Source organism: Hydra viridissima, unplaced genomic scaffold (genome assembly GCF_058129835.1).
Source record: "Hydra viridissima isolate aposymbiotic clone 2 unplaced genomic scaffold, HvirCarnegie_v1 scaffold_2, whole genome shotgun sequence".
In the NCBI taxonomy this organism is placed as follows: Eukaryota; Metazoa; Cnidaria; class Hydrozoa; order Anthoathecata; family Hydridae; genus Hydra; species Hydra viridissima.
In genome coordinates, this window is record NW_028324301.1 from 27912592 (window position 1) to 27935720 (window position 23129).

At 35.9% G+C, this 23129-nt stretch overlaps 2 protein-coding genes across 3 annotated transcripts; both read right to left on the minus strand.

Moving 5' to 3' along the window:
* Nucleotides 1-136: 136 nt before the first annotated feature.
* LOC149892736 (uncharacterized) lies at nt 137-7418 on the minus strand. Of its 2 annotated transcripts, XM_090080154.1 has the most exons (5): nt 7346-7418; nt 1270-4089; nt 978-1043; nt 662-718; nt 137-504 (listed from the first exon to the last, which is right to left on the minus strand). In XM_090080154.1, the coding sequence occupies exons 2-5, from the start codon at nt 4058-4060 to the stop codon at nt 185-187; spliced, it is 3234 nt and encodes a 1077-aa protein (XP_089936280.1). In that variant the 5' UTR covers nt 4061-4089; nt 7346-7418; the 3' UTR covers nt 137-184. The 2 variants fall into 2 exon arrangements, with proteins under 2 accessions (XP_089936280.1, XP_089936281.1); XM_090080155.1 differs by lacking the exon at nt 7346-7418 and having other exon boundaries at nt 1270-5082.
* Nucleotides 7419-17887: 10469 nt separating this feature from the next.
* Nucleotides 17888-22794, minus strand: LOC149892737 (uncharacterized). The gene is made up of 4 exons (XM_090080161.1): nt 19344-22794; nt 19045-19110; nt 18729-18785; nt 17888-18571 (listed from the first exon to the last, which is right to left on the minus strand). The coding sequence occupies exons 1-4, from the start codon at nt 22132-22134 to the stop codon at nt 18252-18254; spliced, it is 3234 nt and encodes a 1077-aa protein (XP_089936287.1). The 5' UTR covers nt 22135-22794; the 3' UTR covers nt 17888-18251.
* Between the last annotated feature and the right edge of the window lie 335 nt (nt 22795-23129).

The following is a 23129-nucleotide window of genomic DNA, read 5'->3' on the forward strand; positions in this document are numbered from 1 at the left end:
TTTTTTTTTTAAAGATAAAAAAAAGTTTGAACTATCTTTAAATAAGAAATGTGAGAACAGTTTAACAGAACTTCTTGTTTATTATGTCTTTAGCGAAACAGATAAAAATATTTGCAAAAGCATAGATAAAACAAACTACACAAAAGGCCCATCTTTATTGCCAAACTGAACAAACTTATCTAAACTACATAAATGGTTTCACGATATTGCCATATTGAACAAACTTTTCTAAACTACCCTCTTTTTGAATTTTTAGCTTCATGTTTTTAATTTTGTCTTTAATATGGCTTTGGTAGGAGTACTTTTGCAAGACATGAATGAGCTTGTCACTGCTATGATTTGCCAAGATGCCAAGGTAATCTTTGTACGAGCAACTTGAGCTTACATCTGTAAACACGTCTTGCAAGATGTATGCCAACACCAAAGCTGCACATCGTGGAAAACTTCTGGTGTTGAACCATTCGTTGTGGCCAGGGCAAGCATTCAGCTCTTCAACTATTTCATCTAAAATTTTACAAACTCAAGTCATAACACAAAGTGATTAAATCAAATATTCATTTGGTTCTGAAGTAAGACAAGATTTATTCTGTTTTTTTATTTATTTTTTTTTGTTGACCTTATTGTTTGCACTGATAGCAATAACTGGTTTTTGAAAGATTACCTAAATGGCATTGGCTAACTTCTGCTTTGTTTTCCTTTGTTCTTGGCTGAGTTGATCCTGAAATAAAATAAAACCATGTTCATTTTTCTAATTCATAAAAACCATCAACAGTTTCTAAGTGTTAGAGATGATAACAAGCTGTGCATGATTTCTAACGGTGATGTTTCTAACTTCATCATTAGAAATCGGGTAGACACAACTTTCTAAAAGTGCACTTAGCAATGATGGCTAGTTTTTGTTAACAGTTAACCATCTGAAATTGTGCAAGAAGAGGTTTGTGTTTATATATCTTTGTATAAATTAGGTTTTACATTACCGATGAGTTCTTGAGTGAAAGATGGCATTTCCAACTTGATTTTTTTTCTTCTTGGATCTTTTACTTCTAAAACATAATCAGTTTTAGTATCATTCACTTGTATAAACATTTAAGCAATCACAGAATTAGTCCTGCAACAAATACATACACACTTCTGTGTTGTTTTTTTGTTTTGTTTTGTTTTTTTTACAGCTCTAACAATAACAATAGAGCAAGGAGTTGATTTGGGCATTTTCATTTTTTGAAAGCGTGTTGAGATTTGCATAAAAATCAAAAATCAAAAAGAATTTACCTCTGGATGTAGAGGCAAGACTTTGGCTAAATAGGCTACCAACAGATTGAACAGCATAAGGTGAGAGCTGCTTTGCAAGAACAGTACCAGCCTGTTGGACAGGAACAGCTGAAACTGGATCAGATGAAAGAAACAAACTGGGTTTGGCCAATGTTTGCTGAAAAGCAACAAGGCTAGGAGTCAGAGGAACAGAAAAGACCTCTTTTGAAGGACAGAAAGCGACTTGCTGAGAAGGAGAAGCAGAAACAGGTTTGGCAACCACTTGCTCATTAAAGTAAACTGGAGAAAGTTTTGCATGGTGTTCAATAAAATCCGGTTCATCAGGAAATAATGTTAATGCAAGAGGAGAACAAGCTGTGCCAACAGGAACAGCTAGAGTCTGATCTACATCCATACAAACAGCTTGTTCGTTAGGAACTAGTTGTGCAAGAGCAGGGGATAGTTCAAGAACTGGACCAGCGATTGTTTGTTCAGATGGAACAGACGAAACAGGAGTTGAGGTAGGTTCACACAAGAAATCTACGGCATGGTCGTTGCTATCCTCTAAAGGAACATTGTTTTCTACAGCTGGAGAAAACGGAACCACTGTGGTACAGCTGAAAGTAGCAGCACATTCTTCAGAGTCAGAACCGGAGTCTAAATCTTCCTCAAAGATGTCCTCAACCTCATGAAAACCGTACTCCTCTGCATTAGTTTGGAGCCAGTCCATCACATCCTTCTCCTTCTTTGGTGGTCTCTCAGACTTTTCAACAGTCAAAGACTCTATGACTCCGAAGGACTGTCCGATGCCCAGGGCAAAGCGCAACTCCTCTGCAGCGTTCCACTGGGACACATAAAAGCTATCCATTGTGTTCCTGCTGTGCTTCATGTAGAGTGTAGCAAACCGCTCGCGATCTTCTTTGCTGTTGTTGGCAAAGTAAGTGGCTATCGAACCGCGAATGCAAGTGGGAGTAAGACGCTTCATGGGAATGTTTACTTGGCTTTTTCTGAAGCAGGACGTCAGGCAAGAGGAGATAGCAGAGGAACCCATCTGGTAAACAGGCACTCTAGTTGCACCGAGTGTCACACATTCGTCTTTGTTGGGTCTCATCGATGGAAAAAGGGGCCTGTAGCAGTCGCTCAACTCCAAAACAGTCTTGGTGTCTGCAGCCATGTAGTGAGAGTCGTTGACAAGAAGGTCTCTGTATCTCAGCAAATAAATATCGATCAACACTTTCAAGTCGTTCGGCACTAGAATGTTTTTGGCTCCGTACTTGTATGCTGTTTTGTAGCGCTCTTGCACAATGCAATATCCACACTCACTCTTCTCAGCAGCCATGTAGTCTCTAATGTTTAAAAGAGCAATGTTAGATTTTCTTAAACTGTTAATTACAGTGACAGAGAGCAGAAGATGGTTTCGTAGAGACACAGCATTGTCTCTAGTCGGTGTAAGAGACGGCTTTCTAATCGATTCCACTAACTGTCTTACGTATGCAGACTTGCCATATTCGTTCAGCAAACTGACATTGATGATGTTGATGCATTTTTTGCTTTTCACAAGGCTCCTCCTCAAAGAACGAAAGGGCCTCAGCACTTTTTGTAACTCCTCCACCTTGCAGCGCAAACGTCGGATGGCCTCATGAGAAAGTCCGAAATAGACATTCCTGGCTTCACTGAAACGAAACAGGAGACAAAGGTAGACAAGGCGGTTGTACAACGTGTGACAAGACATGGCTTTTGTTTGGTCAAGTTCACTCAGCTTGGAATTGAGCTGAATGTTTTTAAAGTGCATGGAAAAGTATCTATCCTCCAAAACGTTGGAATTGGTGAGAGCGTTCGGGTGCAGCGTCAGCGTGCTGTCACAACATGTCAATATTTCAACAACTGCATTTTTGTAGATCTTTGCTTGTGACAAAGTGTTGTTGTTGGCTACCACAAGCCACTTTTCAAAATCTCTGAAGAGCTCATCTGCTGACTGGTAATAAAAGTGAAAAGCATCTTTGTCCAGCTGAAACAAGAGTCTCTTATCTTCTGTCAAGACGGAGGAGTTGGAAACCAAGTGCTTTAAGGAATTAAAATCAGAGTCTAGGACGGATTCGGTGTTCAGCTCTTTGTTTTCTACAGAGGTGCAGTGGTTTGCAGAAGGAGCCTCGGACGAACCAGCAACTGATGAGGGCAAGCTTAAAAGAGGATCAGAGGAAAGAACCGGAGAAGAAAAAGAGGAGGAAGGCCCAGGAGCAGAGGATGCAGAGCCTGATGCAGACGCTTGTTCAGCTACTGGCTTAATACCAAAGAAGGCAGGTCGAATAAATTGAGGGACATAGAGCTTGTCGTTGTCGTATCGCTTTGCCTCTGCAATCTTTTGTTTGATCGTCTTGGAATCGTAGAAATGAGTCTCTTTCAAGTGTATGTCCAGTCGGTCGTAATACTTCCAACATTGCAAACAGGGGTAAGGTTTTGGACAGCCGGACTTGCGTTCGAGACGAGCATGCTGAAACTTCCTGACCATTGCAGAGTAAAAGATGGAAGCTTCATCCAAAGTCCAAGAATGATCTTTTTTAGTCAAGTGTCTTTTAATGCTTGTGGAGGAATGTTTGCACAAAGGCATCGGACAGCTAACAGCGTACCTCTTCTTGGTACCATAGAAAGGTACAACCCTGTTTACGGAGCCACACGCTGCAACTAATGCGGCCCTGACTTTGTTTTTGAGCTTTAAGTCTCTCTGTTCTTGTGACTGCCTTCTTTTCTTTTTTTTCGCTTTAGAGTTCGGAGAAGGGGCAACAACAGTGTTGTTTTCTTGTGAAGAAGACATGTTCAGGTGTTTGTTTGCAACGGTTTATGCTAAAAAAAAGAAGACAGTTAGTGAGAGTGTTTTTCTTCTGCCTGCATCCTGGAATCCTGGAATGTTTACAACTGCAGGGAAGAGCTGTGTTTTTTCGAATCCTCTGCAAAAGAGAAAAAAGAAAGAAAAGAGAGCAACAAGAAGAAACAAAGTTTCCACTAGCAAATGAAAAAGAATGAGAGCAACTAGCATTACATGCATGGTGGCAGCAGTGATTGCTATTATGAGAAGGAGAATGAGAAAAAAAAAAAAAAAAAAGAAACAAATAAATAAAGAGATGGAGTTTGAGAGGATCTCGCAACCATATGACTCAAAGAAAGAAACTGTGTTGAAAAAAGGCAAGAGAGGGCAAATAGAACTTGCTAACAAGGACAAATGACAGACATAACTACAACAGTAACAACTCTCATTGCAAGCATAATAACAACAGCATCAGCATCACTGACTCAGAGAGTGTTGACATAACAAAAAAGAAAACAAAAGTACAAGCCAAGTGGGGGAACATTAACAAACACTCATTGCAACTATAACAACAACAACAACAACAGCAACAGCATCACTGACTCAGAGGGTATTGATAAAAAAAAACAAGCAAAACAAAAACAAACAAAAAAACAAATAAAAAAACAAAACAAGCAAATTGGGTGAACAGTAACAACTCTCATTGCAAGCATAATAACAACAACAGCATCAGCATCAGCATCACTGACTCAGAGAGTGTTGACAAAATAAAATAGACAATAAGCAAGCAAAGTGGGTGAACAGTAACAACTCTCACTGCAAGCATAATAACAACAACAGCATCAGCATCAGCATCACTGACTCAGAGAGTGTTGATAAAATAAAACAGATTATAAACAAACAAAGTGGGTGAACAGTAACAGCTCTCATTGAAAGCATAATAACAACAACAGCATCACTAACTCAGAGGATATATAAAAAAACAAACAAACAAACAAACAAAACAAAAACAAAAAAAAAACAAGCAAAGTGGCTGAACAGTAACAGCTAACAGCTATCATTGCAAGTAAAATAACAACAACAGCATCAGCAACATCATCACTGACTCAGAGAGTGGTGATAAAATAAAACAGATTAAAAAACAAGCAAAGTGGCTAAACAGTAACAACTATAAATACAAGTAAAATGACAAAAGCAGCAACAGCATCACTAACTCGCAGGGTGTTGATAAAAAAAAAAGCAACAAACAAATAAAGCAAGCAAAGTGGGTGAACATTAACACTCATTGCAACTATAATAACACCAACAGCAACAGCATCAGTGACTCAAAGGGTGTTGATAAACAAAAACAAAGGCACAAACAAAACAAGCAGAGTGGGTGAACATTAACAACACTTATTGCAAGCATAATAACAACAACAGCATCAGCATCACTGACTCAGAGAGTGTTGATAAAATAAAATAGATTATAAACATGCCAAGTTTGTGAACATTAACAAACACTCATTGCAACTATAACAACGACTACAGCAACAGCATCACTTACTCAGAGAGTGTTGAGAAAAAAAACAACAAAAAAAACAAAAACAAAACAAAACAGAAAACAGAAGTACAAGCCAAGGGGGGGAACATTAACAAACACTCATTGCAACTATAACAACAACAACAGCAACAGCATCACTTACTCAGAGGATATTGATAAAAAAAACAAACAAACAAACAAACAAAACAAGCAAAGTGGCTGAACAGTAACAGCTATCATTGCAAGTAAAATAACAACAACAGCATCAGCAACATCATCACTGACTCAGAGAGTGGTGATAAAATAAAACAGATTAAAAAACAAGCAAAGTGGCTGAACAGTAACAACTATAAATACAAGTAAAATGACAAAAGCAGCAACAGCATCACTAACTCGCAGGGTGTTGATAAAAAAAAAAGCAACAAACAAATAAAGCAAGCAAAGTGGGTGAACATTAACACTCATTGCAACTATAATAACACCAACAGCAACAGCATCAGTGACTCAAAGGGTGTTGATAAACAAAAACAAAAGCACAAACAAAACAAGCAAAGTGGGTGAACATTAACAACACTTATTGCAAGCACAATAACAACAACAGCATCAGCATCACTGACTCAGAGAGTGTTGATAAAACAAAATAGATTATAAACAAGCCAAGTTGGTGAACATTAACAAACACTCATTGCAACTGTAATAAGAACAACAGCAACAGCATCACTGACACAAAGGGTGTTGATAAACAAAAACAAAAACACAAGCAAAGTGGGTGAACATTAACAACACTCATTGCAACTATAACAACAACAACAGCAACAGCATCACTGGCTCAAAGGGTGTTGATAAAATAAAGAAATAAAAACAAAACAAGCAAAGTGGGTGAACAGTAACAACTCCCATTGCAAGCATAATAACGACAACAGCAACAGCAACACCATCACTGACTCAGAGAGTGTTGATAAAATAAAATAGATTATAAACAAGCCAAGTTGGTGAACATTAACAAACACTCATTGCAACTATAACAACGACTACAGCAACAGCATCACTTACTCAGAGAGTGTTGAGAAAAAAAAAACAAAAACAAAAAAAAAACAAAACAAAACAGAAAACAAAAGTACAAGCCAAGTGGGGGAACATTAACAAACACTCATTGCAACTGTAACAACAACAACAGCAACAGCATCACTTACTCAGAGAGTGTTTATAAATAAAACAAAAAACAAAAACAAGAAACAAAAATACAAGCCAAGTGGGTGATTACTAACAGCGCTAACAGCAGCAACAACAGTGTCTTTAGAAACAACAAACAAGTACAACAGCAACAACTGCTTTTACAGAGTATAACAATAACAACAACATGGCACTAACAACAACAAAAGGGTTGGAATAAAAACCTGTAGGCAAAAGGAGAGCTGCATTCAGACAAGATCGATTACAAAGAGGCTCTTCTTTAGGACAGAGGAGAAACTGCTTTTGAGGGACAGAGGGACTTTTGTTGTTGTGGTTGTTGTTGTTGTTGTGCAGAAACCAACAAACTTTTATTGAACCGAATATAACCGAATATAACCGAAAGTCTTGTTTGCTTCTGTTTTGTGCCATCAAGAAGGGAAAACAAAACATCACAAAACAAACGAAGCAAACGAAACAAACAAACAAACAAACGAACGAAACAAACAAAAAAAAAAAAAAATTAAAAAAATTAACAAACAAACAAACAAACAAACAAGCAAACAAACAAAAACAAATAAGAAAAACAGAAAACGCAGTACCGAAACCTCGCCATTTTTTATCCTTCCTCAAGCTTTCTCTGGGCGCCAAAGACCGAGAAAGTTGAGCAAACGTGACGTTGAGGGGGGGGAGGGGGGTACTTAAGGACAGCAGACCGACCAATGGCACGCTTAGGAGAGACCCACGTGAATGCTACATTTTCTTTCTATGTACGCTGAATCCGCTCAAAGTCTGGAATTTCCAGCATTCACGTGTCATCACTCCAGCCACCAGATTGGCCCACACTTTGCACACTTTCAAGACTAGAAACTCACTTGTGCTCAATTTGAGCAAAAAAAAAAAAAAACTAAGTCTCGCATGGCGACAACTTTTCCAAAAGCAAACAAAGGCAAACGAAGGCAAACGAAGAAAAAACAAAAACAAATAAACAAAAACAAAACCGAATAGGGAGAGAGAGAGTGAGTCGACTCATTTCTTTCGACTGCCTTAAACGAGAAGTCTAAAACGTTTAAAAGTTGAAAACTAAGTTTTTTAAATGAACTGCACCGAAAAAACTTTACGACAGTTTAGCTGGTTAAAAACGCAGAGGAAAATATTTTATAAAATTTAAGCGTTCTAAAGATGTCCATTTTTGTTTTTGTTTTTTTTTATTTTGGTTTGTTTCTGGCTTGTTTCTTTCTTTAAATTCTAGCGATCGAGCATATTTGAACGGTTTCATCAACCTGTCGGCGCACGTGCTCGAGAGCTAGAACTTTGATTGCTTTTGTTGTTGAGAATTGAGAATGTCCGAGCAGGTTTTTTTATCGATTTCATCGCTTGTGGCGAGGCAAAAATCAAAACGCTTTTTGGACGAAAGAAAAGAGATTAAAAGGAAAAAAGAGAAGAAAAAAAAAACAAAAAAATAGGTTATGTGTTATGAACATTTATTTTCTCACGCGATGACGTCTAGTTTTGTTAGAGTAATTAAAATATGGTATCAAGTTTGTAATTTCTATCTTATTTTTAGTTACGGATAATTGCCAATTATGTCACGTTTAGTATACACAACGCTGTTTTCTTAATAGCAATATGATACAAACAAGTTATAAAAAAAAAAGCGTTCGCTCGATCTTCCTTAGTCAGTTGAACAAAAAGAAATTTTCACAACATATGATTGATTTGGTTGTCCTAGCAAGCTGTTTTAGCAAACGGCTAGAGGTTGCAACTGTTGTTCATTGAAAACGAAAAATCTAGCGTCAGCAACAAATTTTTGAATACATAATGTACGCAAAAGTGGCACTAACAAATGAAAATGTAAAAAAACTGTTTACCTTGATGCCAGACTCGCAGAGATGTTGTCGCTCGTTGCTATCGACTGCGAACAGCTTTGTTGTTTTTCGAAGTGCCTCTTCATTCTACTTATAGCCGAAGTTTTGGCTTCGAAAAAAAATACGAACGTCGTTAAGCTCAACGAGCTGCTTTAATTGTTGTTCGTGCGAAAACGAAATGCTTAAAACGGATAAAAGTGTTGGCGTAATTACACTTTTCGACCGCGATGCAGTTTGTCAACTCTAGCGTACTTTTTTGGCTCGTGGAGCAAAAGCCTCATGATAATAGCAAAGGCTTAAAATGTCTTAACATGTCAGCAAAGGCTTAATATGCTTAATAAACTGTGGTTAAGTTTTTGCGGTGCAGTTCATTTACAACTTAATTTGCAACTTGCTGGCACAAGCAAACGTTTATGACTTCTCGTTTAAGACAGTTGAGCGAAATCAGTCGACTCACTCATTCTCCCTTTTCTGTTTTGTTTTTGTTTTGTTTTTTTGTTTTTGTTTTTGTTTTTGTTTGTTTTTTTTTTTTCTTTGTTTGTCTTTTGTTTAAAATGTAAAAAACTCGAAAGGAAAGTTGTTGCTTTGTTTGCTTATTGAAAGTTTTCGCCAGTTGCAAGACTTAGTTTTGTTTTTGTTTACTTATTAAAATATCGAGGAAAATATTTGAGGACATCGCATTCTAATGGTGCCTTTATAACAACATCTAACGATTTAACGTTTAATGTTGTGCTCAAAAAAAAAATTCCTTTTATATCTCTCAATGGTCTCCAACGATAAAACTGCCGACCAATCGCAACGATTAAACAGCCAACCAATGGCAGCTCAATGGTCTCCAAACAAGAGACTGCCGACCAATGGCAGCTCAGTGGTTTGAGAAGTGAGATCATTCGATTTCCTTTTATTATCTCCAGTTTGAACTAGTGCTTGGCTTGTGGTGCAGAAACTAAAACTTCCCGTTTTTGTATTTTGTTTTGAATTTCTTTGCTTTGAGCTTTTTAATCGATCGATAGCTTTAGGAGAAAAGAAGAAACCCCTCTGACGAAGTCTTGGCTTTTTTAAAAACGCTCAAATTTTGGCAAACAAATCTCATACGAAACGCTACTTTGATGTCAAGCTTTCGTTACTCCCTACTCCCTTCTAGCGGAGGGCGGCAAAAAGGTGTTGCATCCTAGAGCTAAAAGTGAGGAGGGAAGCAAGTTTTTTTTTCGTTTTGTTTGCTTTTTTATGTTTTTTGTTTTTTTGAGGGGGGAGAGTTAGAGGGTAAGGGGGTTAGGATTAGAGGGGGTTGGGGTTACGGTTTGGAAACCTGGGGACGAGGATATCAAGCAGGAGTTTAGTGTTAAGGTTAAAGGGCCCACGAGGGGCGTCCTTCAATTGTAAAATGCCTTTAGACGCACGTGTCTAGTCGTCTCGTTGCATCGACCTAGAGGAGTTTTCTGATAGATCTTGCGCTTTGGGCTCAGTTAATCGGTCTGTATCCATTGTAAACACGGTGTCTGCCGTTAGAAAATCGTTAACCAGGCGTTTGTGAGCTTTAACAACCATCCCTTTGAGTTTAAAACGAACGTTTCTTCAAAAGCCACTCGAGATGGAGGTACTCACGGAGGTTTGTTACGGTAACAACCCTGTGGTTTGCCATCTTCTTTCTTTCCGCAGCGTCGCAAACGCATCGGCCGGTCTCTTAGGTGACGAAAAAACGTCTGATCTCTCGACTGGAATGCTTAACGTACTAAGATTAGTAAAGTTAGTACTAAGAGTTGCATCTGGCCGCCGTAATTTTCTTCGATGATGTCTTGAAAATTTCGTGACGTCGTTTTCAAACCTCTAGGGTCGATTTTAACCTTCGACCTTAAAGTCGATTTTAGCCTTCGGTGTGGCTCTGTACAACTTTTGCGGTGAAAAAGCTTGCGCGGAGTCTACAGTTGTATTTAGCCGACAGACGCTGGCAACGCAGAAACAGAATGACTCTTGGGCGGCGCAAACCGAGCGTTCAGCAAATTTCTAGCATTTTACGTCAAAGCGGACAATCTGCACGACAAATAAAGCTAACTTTCTCGTTGCAACAGTTAGTCACTGGATCGTTGGACGAGTGTGTACAGCTGTTTTGCGTCGAAAGCCGACCGGTGGTCGGATGCGACTCTTCTTTTCATTCGAAAATCAGAACCTGGCCATCAGTCGTGTATCACCATCGAATGCTTAATGTAGTGATTTCTCGAAACGACAAAAGCTTGTAAAACAAACAGCTTCGCTGTACTGTTGCCTAATATGTTAACGGATGGCCAGGAACAACCTTGGTCTGTAATGAATGAGTTCGTTTTTCCATTCGAGGCACTAATTACTGCAGTTTTAAAAGTCACCTAAAGTATAAGCTCATCTCTCCATTCAAGAAAAACAAGCATCAGAGTTTCGGAAAGTTTGCATGCACGACACCACCATCGATGATACTTAAACAAACAGAAAATGAATTGCAAAACAGAACCACTGAATTGCAAAACATAACAACGGACAGCTTGTAAAATGCATGGTGATGAGCTTCTTCAATCCAATCAAGGAACCAAGCATCACAGTTTCGGCAATGGTGCATGTGCAAATCAGCAAACTGTGATACTTAATCAAACAACTTCACTGTTTTGCTTAGTTTAAGAACGGATGGCTAAGAACAACCTCGTTAGTGAGTATGAAGTCATCTCTTCATTCCAGGAATTAATAATCAGAGTTTTAGAAGTCTCTTACGTGCGATACTACTATCAACGGTACTTAATCAAACAGCCTCTCAGAATGGCCTAGTTTGAGAACGGAAGGCTAGGAACAACCTTAGTAGTGAGTCATCAGTTCAACTTTTCATTCAAGGAATTAAGCATCTAAAATCTGAAAAATAAAAAGAAGAGCTCTTTGTTAGAAGTTCTTATTTTTATTTTTCCTCAACTTCTATTTCTTTTCTTTTTTTACTTTTTTTTTTTTAATGATAGTTTTTCTTTTTTTTTATCTATTTTGTTCGTTTAAATTAATACAACAGGCGTTTTAGGTCGTTTCTGTAACATTATTTAACACTTTAAATTGTAATAAATATTTGAACAGAAGAAAATCCCTTTCGTAACGTTAAAATGTCATAAGAACATTTCATCTTTACCAAATACGCTTGTAAAAATAGTTTCACTTTTAAAGTTTGTTGTATATGTCTTTTAATTTAGTGAATCGCAATTTGGATTTTCTTAGGCGCACATCTACTTTAGTTGCTTTTTCTTAAAGAAAGGTCACCAGAGTTTTCTTACACAGCCCCTGCAGCATAATCTTTAACAAAATACTCTTTTGAAAAGTTTTACATTGAAATAAACAAAAGCCATTTGCGTAAGTAGAGATAACTTAGAGAATAAAAAGTGCATAAACGCCTCGCTACTTTGATGAAGAAGAAACGGATGACTAAATGCAACTTTTTAATTTCGTGTGCTATCTCTTTCGATTAAGGTACTTTTTGAATATTTTTTCAAAGAAATGTTAGCGTAGTTTTCCTTTTTTAAATTTAAATCATGTTTAAAGGTAGTTTTTGAATGTTTTTTCAAAGAAATGTTAGCGTAGTTTTCATCTATTAAATTTAAATCATGTTTAAAGGTAGTTTTCGAATATTTTTTCAAAGAATTGTTAGCGTAGTTTTCCTCTTTTAGATCTAGCTTATGTTTAAGGTAGTTTTTGAGTATTTTTTCAAAGAAAAGTTAGCGTAGTTTTCCTCTTTTAGATCTAGCTTATGTTTAAGGTAGTTTTTAAATATTTTTTTAAAGAAAAGTTAGCATAGTTTTCCTCTTTTGGATATAGCTTATGTTTAAGGTAGTTTTTAAATATTTTTTTTAAAGAAAAGTTAGCGTAGTTTTCCTCCTTTAGATCTAGCTTATAATTCAGGTAGTTTTTGAATATTTTTTCAAATAAAAATTAGCAAAGTATAGTTTATTTAGCATGACATCACAAAATACTAAACTCAAAAAGGCAAGATAAAGTATAAGATAAACGTAAAATAAGATATAGATGAAACAAATGTTAGGCTGCATAAAATCAAAAACTGCATTGCCTATCATAAACACAAATGTCTAGTGAGAGCTTTTAAAGTTCGTTCTTTTCGTCTTTTAATTTGGTGAATCGCGATTTGAATTTTCTAAGGCGCACATGTCTTTCAGTTGCTTTTTTCTTAAGGAAAGGTCGCCAGAGTTTTTTTACGCAGCTCCTGCAGCATAATCTTTAACAAAATACTCTTTTGTATATCATTACATAGAAATAAACAAAAACCATATGCGTAAACAGAGATAAATTAGAACGCAAAAGTGCATAAAAAGCCTCGCTACTTTGCTATAGAAGAAGTGGATGACTGTAAATTCGTGCACTACCTCAATGGATTAAGGTATTTTTCGAAAGTTTTTTAAAAGCATAAATAGCGTAGTCTTCCTCTTTTAAATCTAGCTTATGTCTAAGGCAGTTTTTGAATAGATTTTCAAAGAAAGGTTAGCGTACTTTTCCACTTTTAAGTTTAGCTTATGTAGCTTGACAAAACAACACACAAAAAGACAAGATAAAGTATCAGATAAACGTAAAATAAAATATAAATGAAACTAAAGTTAGGCTGCATAAAAAACAAACAACTTAATAATCTACTAGACATGTTTAAGTTGAATTAAGTAAAGTCCTTTGCGCAAATTTGGGTAAATAAGAGAGTAAAAATCCATAAAAAGAAGAAGTGGATGAGTAGATACAATTTTTTAAATTTGTGTGCTATCTCTATTGAATAAGGTAGTTTTCGAGAGTTTTTTCAAAGCAAAATTAGCGTAGTGTTCCTCTTTTAAATCTAGATTATCTCAAAAATAGATTTCGAATAGTTTTTCAAAGAAAGGTTAGCGCAGCTTTCCTCTTTTAACATTAGCTTATGTAGCTTGACATCACAGAACACAAAAAGATAAAATAAAATATAAGACAAACGTAAAATGAAAAATAGATGTAGCTAAAGTTAGGCAGCATAAAAAACCAACAACATAATAATCTACTAGGCATGTTTAAATTGAATTAAATAAAATCCTTTGCGCAAAAATAGGTATGTTAGAGAGTAAAAGCGCATAGAAAGCCTCGCTACTTTGCTGTGAAAGAAGTGGATGACTAGATACAACTTTTTAAAATCCTGTGCTATCTCTATCGATTAAGGTAGTTTTCGAAAGATTTTTCAAAGCAAAAATAGCGTAGTCTTTCTCTTTTAAATCTAGATTATGTCTAAGGTAGTTTTTGAACAGCTTTTCAAAGAAAGGTTAGCGTAGCTTTCCTCTTTTAAGTTTAGCTTATGTAGCTTGACATCACAAAACACAAAATTCAAAAAGACAAAATAAAATATAAGATAAACGTAAAATAAAATATAGATGAAGCTAAAGTTAGACTGCATAAAAAAACAACAACGTAATAACCTACTAGAATCTAATAAAACCCTATGCACAAATGTAGGTATGTTAGAGAGTAAAAGTGCATAAAAAGCCTCGCTACTTTGTTTAAGGTAGTTTTTGAATAGTTTTTCAAAGAAAGCTTAGCGTAGTTTTCCTCTTTAAAGTTTGGCTTATGTAGCTTGACATCACAAAACACAAAACACTAAAAGGAAAGGTAATATAAAAGTTAATCGTAAAATAAAATGTAGGTGAAATAAATGTTAGGCTGCATAAAAGAAAAAAAAAATCGTAACATAATAATCTTCTATATATGTTTGGATTGAATTAAATGAATTCCTTTGCGTAAATATAAGCAAACTAGTGAGAAAAAGTGCATAAAGAGCCTCGCTACTTTGCTGCAGAAGTAGTGGATGACTATATGCAATTTTTTAAAATCGTGTGCTATCTCTATCGATTAAGGTAGTTTTCGAAAGTTTTTTCAAAGTAAAAATAGTGTAGTTTTCCTCTTTTAAATCTAGCTTTTGTCTAGGGTAGTTTATGAATAGATTTTCAAAGAAAGGTTAGCGTAGCATTCCACTTTTAAGTTTAGCTTAAGTTGCTTGGCATCACAAAACTCAAAACTCAAAAAGAAAAGATAAAATATATGATAAACCTAAAACATAATATAGATGAAACTAAAGTTAGGCTGCATAAAAAACCAACAACATAATAATCTACTAGGCATGTTTAAATTGAATTAAATAAAATCCTTTGCGCAAATGTAGGTATGTTAGAGAGTAAAAGTGCATGAAAAGCCTCGCTACTTTGTTTAAGGTAGTTTTTGAATAGTTTTTCAAAGAAAGCTTAGCGTAGTTTTCCTCTTTAAAGTTTGGCTTATGTAGCTTGACATCACAAAACACAAAACACTAAAAGGAAAGGTAATATAAAAGTTAATCGTAAAATAAAATGTAGGTGAAATAAATGTTAGGCTGCATAAAAGAAAAAAAAAATCGTAACATAATAATCTTCTATATATGTTTGGATTGAATTAAATGAATTCCTTTGCGTAAATATAAGCAAACTAGTGAGAAAAAGTGCATAAAGAGCCTCGCTACTTTGCTGCAGAAGTAGTGGATGACTATATGCAATTTTTTAAAATCGTGTGCTATCTCTATCGATTAAGGTAGTTTTCGAAAGTTTTTTCAAAGTAAAAATAGTGTAGTTTTCCTCTTTTAAATCTAGCTTTTGTCTAGGGTAGTTTATGAATAGATTTTCAAAGAAAGGTTAGCGTAGCATTCCACTTTTAAGTTTAGCTTAAGTTGCTTGGCATCACAAAACTCAAAACTCAAAAAGAAAAGATAAAATATATGATAAACCTAAAACATAATATAGATGAAACTAAAGTTAGGCTGCATAAAAAACCAACAACATAATAATCTACTAGGCATGTTTAAATTGAATTAAATAAAATCCTTTGCGCAAATGTAGGTATGTTAGAGAGTAAAAGTGCATGAAAAGCCTCGCTACTTTGTTAAAGGTAGTTTTTGAATAGTTTTTCAAAGCAAGTTTAGCGTAGTTTTCCTCTTTTATGTTTAGACTATGTAGCTTGACATCACAGAACACAAAGCTCAAAAAGGCAAGATAAAATATAAGTTAATCGTAAAATATAGATGTAACAAAGTTTAGACTGCATAAAAAACCAACAACATAATAATCTACTAGGCATGTTTAAGTTGAATTAAATAATGTCCTTTGCGCAAATATAGGAAAGTTAGAGTAAAAATCCATAAAAAGCCTCGATACTTTGCTGAAGAAGAAGATGACTATATGCAACTTTTTAAAATTGTGAGCTATCTATATCGATTTAGGTCCTTTTTGAGTACTTTTTCAAAGAAAAGTTAGCGCAGTTTTCCCCTTTTAAGATTAGATTATGAAGCTTGACATAACAAAACACAAAACTAACAAAGGCAAGATAAAATATAAGGTAAACGCAATATAATGTATAGATGAAACTAAAGTTAGGCTGCATAAAACAAACGGGTAACAATACTCTTCTATGTATGTTTACATTGAGTTAAATAAAATCCTTTGCGCAAATATAGGTATGTTAGAGAATAAAAGTGCATAAAAAGCCTCAGTACTTTGCTGTAGAAGAAGTGGATGAGTAGATACAATTTTTTAAATTTGTGTGCTATCTCTATCGAATAAGTTAGTTTTCGAGAGTTTTTTCAAAGCAAAATTAGCGTAGTGTTCCTCTTTTAAATCTAGATTATCTCAAAAATAGATTTCGAATAGTTTTTCAAAGAAAGGTTAGCGCAGCTTTCCTCTTTTAACATTAGCTTATGTAGCTTGACATCACAGAACACAAAAAGATAAAATAAAATATAAGACAAACGTAAAATGAAAAATAGATGTAGCTAAAGTTAGGCAGCATAAAAAACCAACAACATAATAATCTACTAGGCATGTTTAAATTGAATTAAATAAAATCCTTTGCGCAAAAATAGGTATGTTAGAGAGTAAAAGCGCATAAAAAGCCTCGCTACTTTGTTAAAGGTAGTTTTTGAATAGTTTTTCAAAGACAGGTTAGCGTAAATTTCCTCTTTAAAGTTTAGCTTATGTAGCTTGACATCACAAAATATAAAACTCAAAAAGACAAGATAAAATATAAGATAAACGCAAAATAAAATATAGATGAAACTAAAGTTAGGCTGCATACAAAACCAACAACATAATATTCTACTAGTTATGTTTAAATTGAATTAAATAAAATCCTTTACGCAAATATAGGTAAGTTAGAGAGTAAAAGTGCATAAAAAGCTTTACTTTGCTGAAGAAGAAGATGAATAGATGCAACTTTTTAAATTCGTGAGCTATCTCTATCGGTGTAAGGTAGTTTTTGAACAATTTTTCAAAGAAAAGTTAGCCTAGTTTTCTTCTTTTAAGTTTAAATTATGTAGCTTGACATCACAAAATACAAAACTCAAAAAGACAAGATAAAATATAAGATAAACGCAAAATAAAATATAGATGAAACTAAAGTTAGGCTGCATACAAAACCAACAACATAATATTCTACTAGAAAAGTTAGCCTAGTTTCCTTCTTTTAAGTTTAGATTATGTAGCTTGACATCACAAAACACAAAAAGGCAAGATAAAATACAAGGTAAACGTAAAATAAAATAGAAGTCAAACAAAAGTTAGGTTGCATAAATACAAAAACTGCATTGCCAAAAATAGAATTTGTTGTCTAGAAAGACCTTTTAAACTTTGTTTCTTTCGTTTTTTGACTTAGTGAATCGCGATCTGGTTTTTCTTAGGCGCGCTTGTTTCTTAGTTGTTTTTTTTGTAAAGAAACTTTATTCAGACGTTTTTTTTTACGCAACTCCTTTAACATTATTTTTAACAAAGTATTCTTTTATACGTGTTTACATTGAAATAAAACCCTTTGCGTAAATAGAGATAAATTAGAGAGCAAAAGTACATAAAAAGCCTCGCTACTTTGCAGAAGAAGAATTGGATGGCAAGATTCGTGTGCTTTCTCTTTCGTTTAAGGTACTTCTTGAATATTTTTTCAAAGAAAAGTTAGCGTAGTTTTCCCCTTTTAAGTTTAGCTTACGCAGCTTGACATCACAAAACGCAAAAACCAATAAGGCATGATAAAATACAAGATAAACGTAAAATAAAATAGAAGTGAAACAAAAGTTAGACTGCATAAAAACAAAAAAAAAAAAAAAAACATAATATACTTCTATGTATGTTTACATTGAACTAAATAAAATCCTTTGTGTAAAGATATGAAAAAATAGAGAGTAAGAGTTCATAAAAAAGCCTCGCTATTTTGCTGAAGAAGAAATGGATGTCTAGATCTTTTAAAATAAGGAACTTTTTGATTTCTTTTTCCGAAAAATGGTTGGAGCAGTTTTCCTTTTTTAAATTTCACTTATGCAGTTTAACATCACAGGAAATATTATTTTGCTTTTTAACAAACTCTTAAAAACATCAGAAGTAATTCTAAATGCAACTCTATTAAAAGTTTTCACAGAATAACAAAACGACTTCTTTTTTTTTTTTTTAAAGATAAAAAAAAGTTTGAACTATCTTTAAATAAGAAATGTGAGAACAGTTTAACAGAACTTCTTGTTTATTATGTCTTTAGCGAAACAGATAAAAATATTTGCAAAAGCATAGATAAAACAAACTACACAAAAGGCCCATCTTTATTGCCAAACTGAACAAACTTATCTAAACTACATAAATGGTTTCACGATATTGCCATATTGAACAAACTTTTCTAAACTACCCTCTTTTTGAATTTTTAGCTTCATGTTTTTAATTTTGTCTTTAATATGGCTTTGGTAGGAGTACTTTTGCAAGACATGAATGAGCTTGTCACTGCTATGATTTGCCAAGATGCCAAGGTAATCTTTGTACGAGCAACTTGAGCTTACATCTGTAAACACGTCTTGCAAGATGTATGCCAACACCAAAGCTGCACATCGTGGAAAACTTCTGGTGTTGAACCATTCGTTGTGGCCAGGGCAAGCATTCAGCTCTTCAACTATTTCATCTAAAATTTTACAAACTCAAGTCATAACACAAAGTGATTAAATCAAATATTCATTTGGTTCTGAAGTAAGACAAGATTTATTCTGTTTTTTTATTTATTTTTTTTTGTTGACCTTATTGTTTGCACTGATAGCAATAACTGGTTTTTGAAAGATTACCTAAATGGCATTGGCTAACTTCTGCTTTGTTTTCCTTTGTTCTTGGCTGAGTTGATCCTGAAATAAAATAAAACCATGTTCATTTTTCTAATTCATAAAAACCATCAACAGTTTCTAAGTGTTAGAGATGATAACAAGCTGTGCATGATTTCTAACGGTGATGTTTCTAACTTCATCATTAGAAATCGGGTAGACACAACTTTCTAAAAGTGCACTTAGCAATGATGGCTAGTTTTTGTTAACAGTTAACCATCTGAAATTGTGCAAGAAGAGGTTTGTGTTTATATATCTTTGTATAAATTAGGTTTTACATTACCGATGAGTTCTTGAGTGAAAGATGGCATTTCCAACTTGATTTTTTTTCTTCTTGGATCTTTTACTTCTAAAACATAATCAGTTTTAGTATCATTCACTTGTATAAACATTTAAGCAATCACAGAATTAGTCCTGCAACAAATACATACACACTTCTGTGTTGTTTTTTTGTTTTGTTTTGTTTTTTTTACAGCTCTAACAATAACAATAGAGCAAGGAGTTGATTTGGGCATTTTCATTTTTTGAAAGCGTGTTGAGATTTGCATAAAAATCAAAAATCAAAAATCAAAAAGAATTTACCTCTGGATGTAGAGGCAAGACTTTGGCTAAATAGGCTACCAACAGATTGAACAGCATAAGGTGAGAGCTGCTTTGCAAGAACAGTACCAGCCTGTTGGACAGGAACAGCTGAAACTGGATCAGATGAAAGAAACAAACTGGGTTTGGCCAATGTTTGCTGAAAAGCAACAAGGCTAGGAGTCAGAGGAACAGAAAAGACCTCTTTTGAAGGACAGAAAGCGACTTGCTGAGAAGGAGAAGCAGAAACAGGTTTGGCAACCACTTGCTCATTAAAGTAAACTGGAGAAAGTTTTGCATGGTGTTCAATAAAATCCGGTTCATCAGGAAATAATGTTAATGCAAGAGGAGAACAAGCTGTGCCAACAGGAACAGCTAGAGTCTGATCTACATCCATACAAACAGCTTGTTCGTTAGGAACTAGTTGTGCAAGAGCAGGGGATAGTTCAAGAACTGGACCAGCGATTGTTTGTTCAGATGGAACAGACGAAACAGGAGTTGAGGTAGGTTCACACAAGAAATCTACGGCATGGTCGTTGCTATCCTCTAAAGGAACATTGTTTTCTACAGCTGGAGAAAACGGAACCACTGTGGTACAGCTGAAAGTAGCAGCACATTCTTCAGAGTCAGAACCGGAGTCTAAATCTTCCTCAAAGATGTCCTCAACCTCATGAAAACCGTACTCCTCTGCATTAGTTTGGAGCCAGTCCATCACATCCTTCTCCTTCTTTGGTGGTCTCTCAGACTTTTCAACAGTCAAAGACTCTATGACTCCGAAGGACTGTCCGATGCCCAGGGCAAAGCGCAACTCCTCTGCAGCGTTCCACTGGGACACATAAAAGCTATCCATTGTGTTCCTGCTGTGCTTCATGTAGAGTGTAGCAAACCGCTCGCGATCTTCTTTGCTGTTGTTGGCAAAGTAAGTGGCTATCGAACCGCGAATGCAAGTGGGAGTAAGACGCTTCATGGGAATGTTTACTTGGCTTTTTCTGAAGCAGGACGTCAGGCAAGAGGAGATAGCAGAGGAACCCATCTGGTAAACAGGCACTCTAGTTGCACCGAGTGTCACACATTCGTCTTTGTTGGGTCTCATCGATGGAAAAAGGGGCCTGTAGCAGTCGCTCAACTCCAAAACAGTCTTGGTGTCTGCAGCCATGTAGTGAGAGTCGTTGACAAGAAGGTCTCTGTATCTCAGCAAATAAATATCGATCAACACTTTCAAGTCGTTCGGCACTAGAATGTTTTTGGCTCCGTACTTGTATGCTGTTTTGTAGCGCTCTTGCACAATGCAATATCCACACTCACTCTTCTCAGCAGCCATGTAGTCTCTAATGTTTAAAAGAGCAATGTTAGATTTTCTTAAACTGTTAATTACAGTGACAGAGAGCAGAAGATGGTTTCGTAGAGACACAGCATTGTCTCTAGTCGGTGTAAGAGACGGCTTTCTAATCGATTCCACTAACTGTCTTACGTATGCAGACTTGCCATATTCGTTCAGCAAACTGACATTGATGATGTTGATGCATTTTTTGCTTTTCACAAGGCTCCTCCTCAAAGAACGAAAGGGCCTCAGCACTTTTTGTAACTCCTCCACCTTGCAGCGCAAACGTCGGATGGCCTCATGAGAAAGTCCGAAATAGACATTCCTGGCTTCACTGAAACGAAACAGGAGACAAAGGTAGACGAGGCGGTTGTACAACGTGTGACAAGACATGGCTTTTGTTTGGTCAAGTTCACTCAGCTTGGAATTGAGCTGAATGTTTTTAAAGTGCATGGAAAAGTATCTATCCTCCAAAACGTTGGAATTGGTGAGAGCGTTCGGGTGCAGCGTCAGCGTGCTGTCACAACATGTCAATATTTCAACAACTGCATTTTTGTAGATCTTTGCTTGTGACAAAGTGTTGTTGTTGGCTACCACAAGCCACTTTTCAAAATCTCTGAAGAGCTCATCTGCTGACTGGTAATAAAAGTGAAAAGCATCTTTGTCCAGCTGAAACAAGAGTCTCTTATCTTCTGTCAAGACGGAGGAGTTGGAAACCAAGTGCTTTAAGGAATTAAAATCAGAGTCTAGGACGGATTCGGTGTTCAGCTCTTTGTTTTCTACAGAGGTGCAGTGGTTTGCAGAAGGAGCCTCGGACGAACCAGCAACTGATGAGGGCAAGCTTAAAAGAGGATCAGAGGAAAGAACCGGAGAAGAAAAAGAGGAGGAAGGCCCAGGAGCAGAGGATGCAGAGCCTGATGCAGACGCTTGTTCAGCTACTGGCTTAATACCAAAGAAGGCAGGTCGAATAAATTGAGGGACATAGAGCTTGTCGTTGTCGTATCGCTTTGCCTCTGCAATCTTTTGTTTGATCGTCTTGGAATCGTAGAAATGAGTCTCTTTCAAGTGTATGTCCAGTCGGTCGTAATACTTCCAACATTGCAAACAGGGGTAAGGTTTTGGACAGCCGGACTTGCGTTCGAGACGAGCATGCTGAAACTTCCTGACCATTGCAGAGTAAAAGATGGAAGCTTCATCCAAAGTCCAAGAATGATCTTTTTTAGTCAAGTGTCTTTTAATGCTTGTGGAGGAATGTTTGCACAAAGGCATCGGACAGCTAACAGCGTACCTCTTCTTGGTACCATAGAAAGGTACAACCCTGTTTACGGAGCCACACGCTGCAACTAATGCGGCCCTGACTTTGTTTTTGAGCTTTAAGTCTCTCTGTTCTTGTGACTGCCTTCTTTTCTTTTTTTTCGCTTTAGAGTTCGGAGAAGGGGCAACAACAGTGTTGTTTTCTTGTGAAGAAGACATGTTCAGGTGTTTGTTTGCAACGGTTTATGCTAAAAAAAAGAAGACAGTTAGTGAGAGTGTTTTTCTTCTGCCTGCATCCTGGAATCCTGGAATGTTTACAACTGCAGGGAAGAGCTGTGTTTTTTCGAATCCTCTGCAAAAGAGAAAAAAGAAAGAAAAGAGAGCAACAAGAAGAAACAAAGTTTCCACTAGCAAATGAAAAAGAATGAGAGCAACTAGCATTACATGCATGGTGGCAGCAGTGATTGCTATTATGAGAAGGAGAATGAGAAAAAAAAAAAAAAAAAAGAAACAAATAAATAAAGAGATGGAGTTTGAGAGGATCTCGCAACCATATGACTCAAAGAAAGAAACTGTGTTGAAAAAAGGCAAGAGAGGGCAAATAGAACTTGCTAACAAGGACAAATGACAGACATAACTACAACAGTAACAACTCTCATTGCAAGCATAATAACAACAGCATCAGCATCACTGACTCAGAGAGTGTTGACATAACAAAAAAGAAAACAAAAGTACAAGCCAAGTGGGGGAACATTAACAAACACTCATTGCAACTATAACAACAACAACAACAACAGCAACAGCATCACTGACTCAGAGGGTATTGATAAAAAAAAACAAGCAAAACAAAAACAAACAAAAAAACAAATAAAAAAACAAAACAAGCAAATTGGGTGAACAGTAACAACTCTCATTGCAAGCATAATAACAACAACAGCATCAGCATCAGCATCACTGACTCAGAGAGTGTTGACAAAATAAAATAGACAATAAGCAAGCAAAGTGGGTGAACAGTAACAACTCTCACTGCAAGCATAATAACAACAACAGCATCAGCATCAGCATCACTGACTCAGAGAGTGTTGATAAAATAAAACAGATTATAAACAAACAAAGTGGGTGAACAGTAACAGCTCTCATTGAAAGCATAATAACAACAACAGCATCACTAACTCAGAGGATATATAAAAAAACAAACAAACAAACAAAACAAA

Bases quoted from the DNA above. Each gene is read 5' to 3' on its own strand.
- LOC149892737 (XM_090080161.1), bottom strand. From the start codon at position 22,134: ATGTCTTCTTCACAAGAAAACAACACTGTTGTTGCCCCTTCTCCGAAC. The intron at 18,786-19,044 runs GTAATGTAAAAC...ATTTTATTTCAG, and splicing joins TTTCACTCAAGAACTCATCG to GATCAACTCAGCCAAGAACA. The intron at 18,572-18,728 runs GTAATCTTTCAA...GTAAAATTTTAG, and splicing joins AGTTAGCCAATGCCATTTAG to ATGAAATAGTTGAAGAGCTG.
- LOC149892736 (XM_090080154.1), bottom strand. From the start codon at position 4,060: ATGTCTTCTTCACAAGAAAACAACACTGTTGTTGCCCCTTCTCCGAAC. The intron at 719-977 runs GTAATGTAAAAC...ATTTTATTTCAG, and splicing joins TTTCACTCAAGAACTCATCG to GATCAACTCAGCCAAGAACA. The intron at 505-661 runs GTAATCTTTCAA...GTAAAATTTTAG, and splicing joins AGTTAGCCAATGCCATTTAG to ATGAAATAGTTGAAGAGCTG.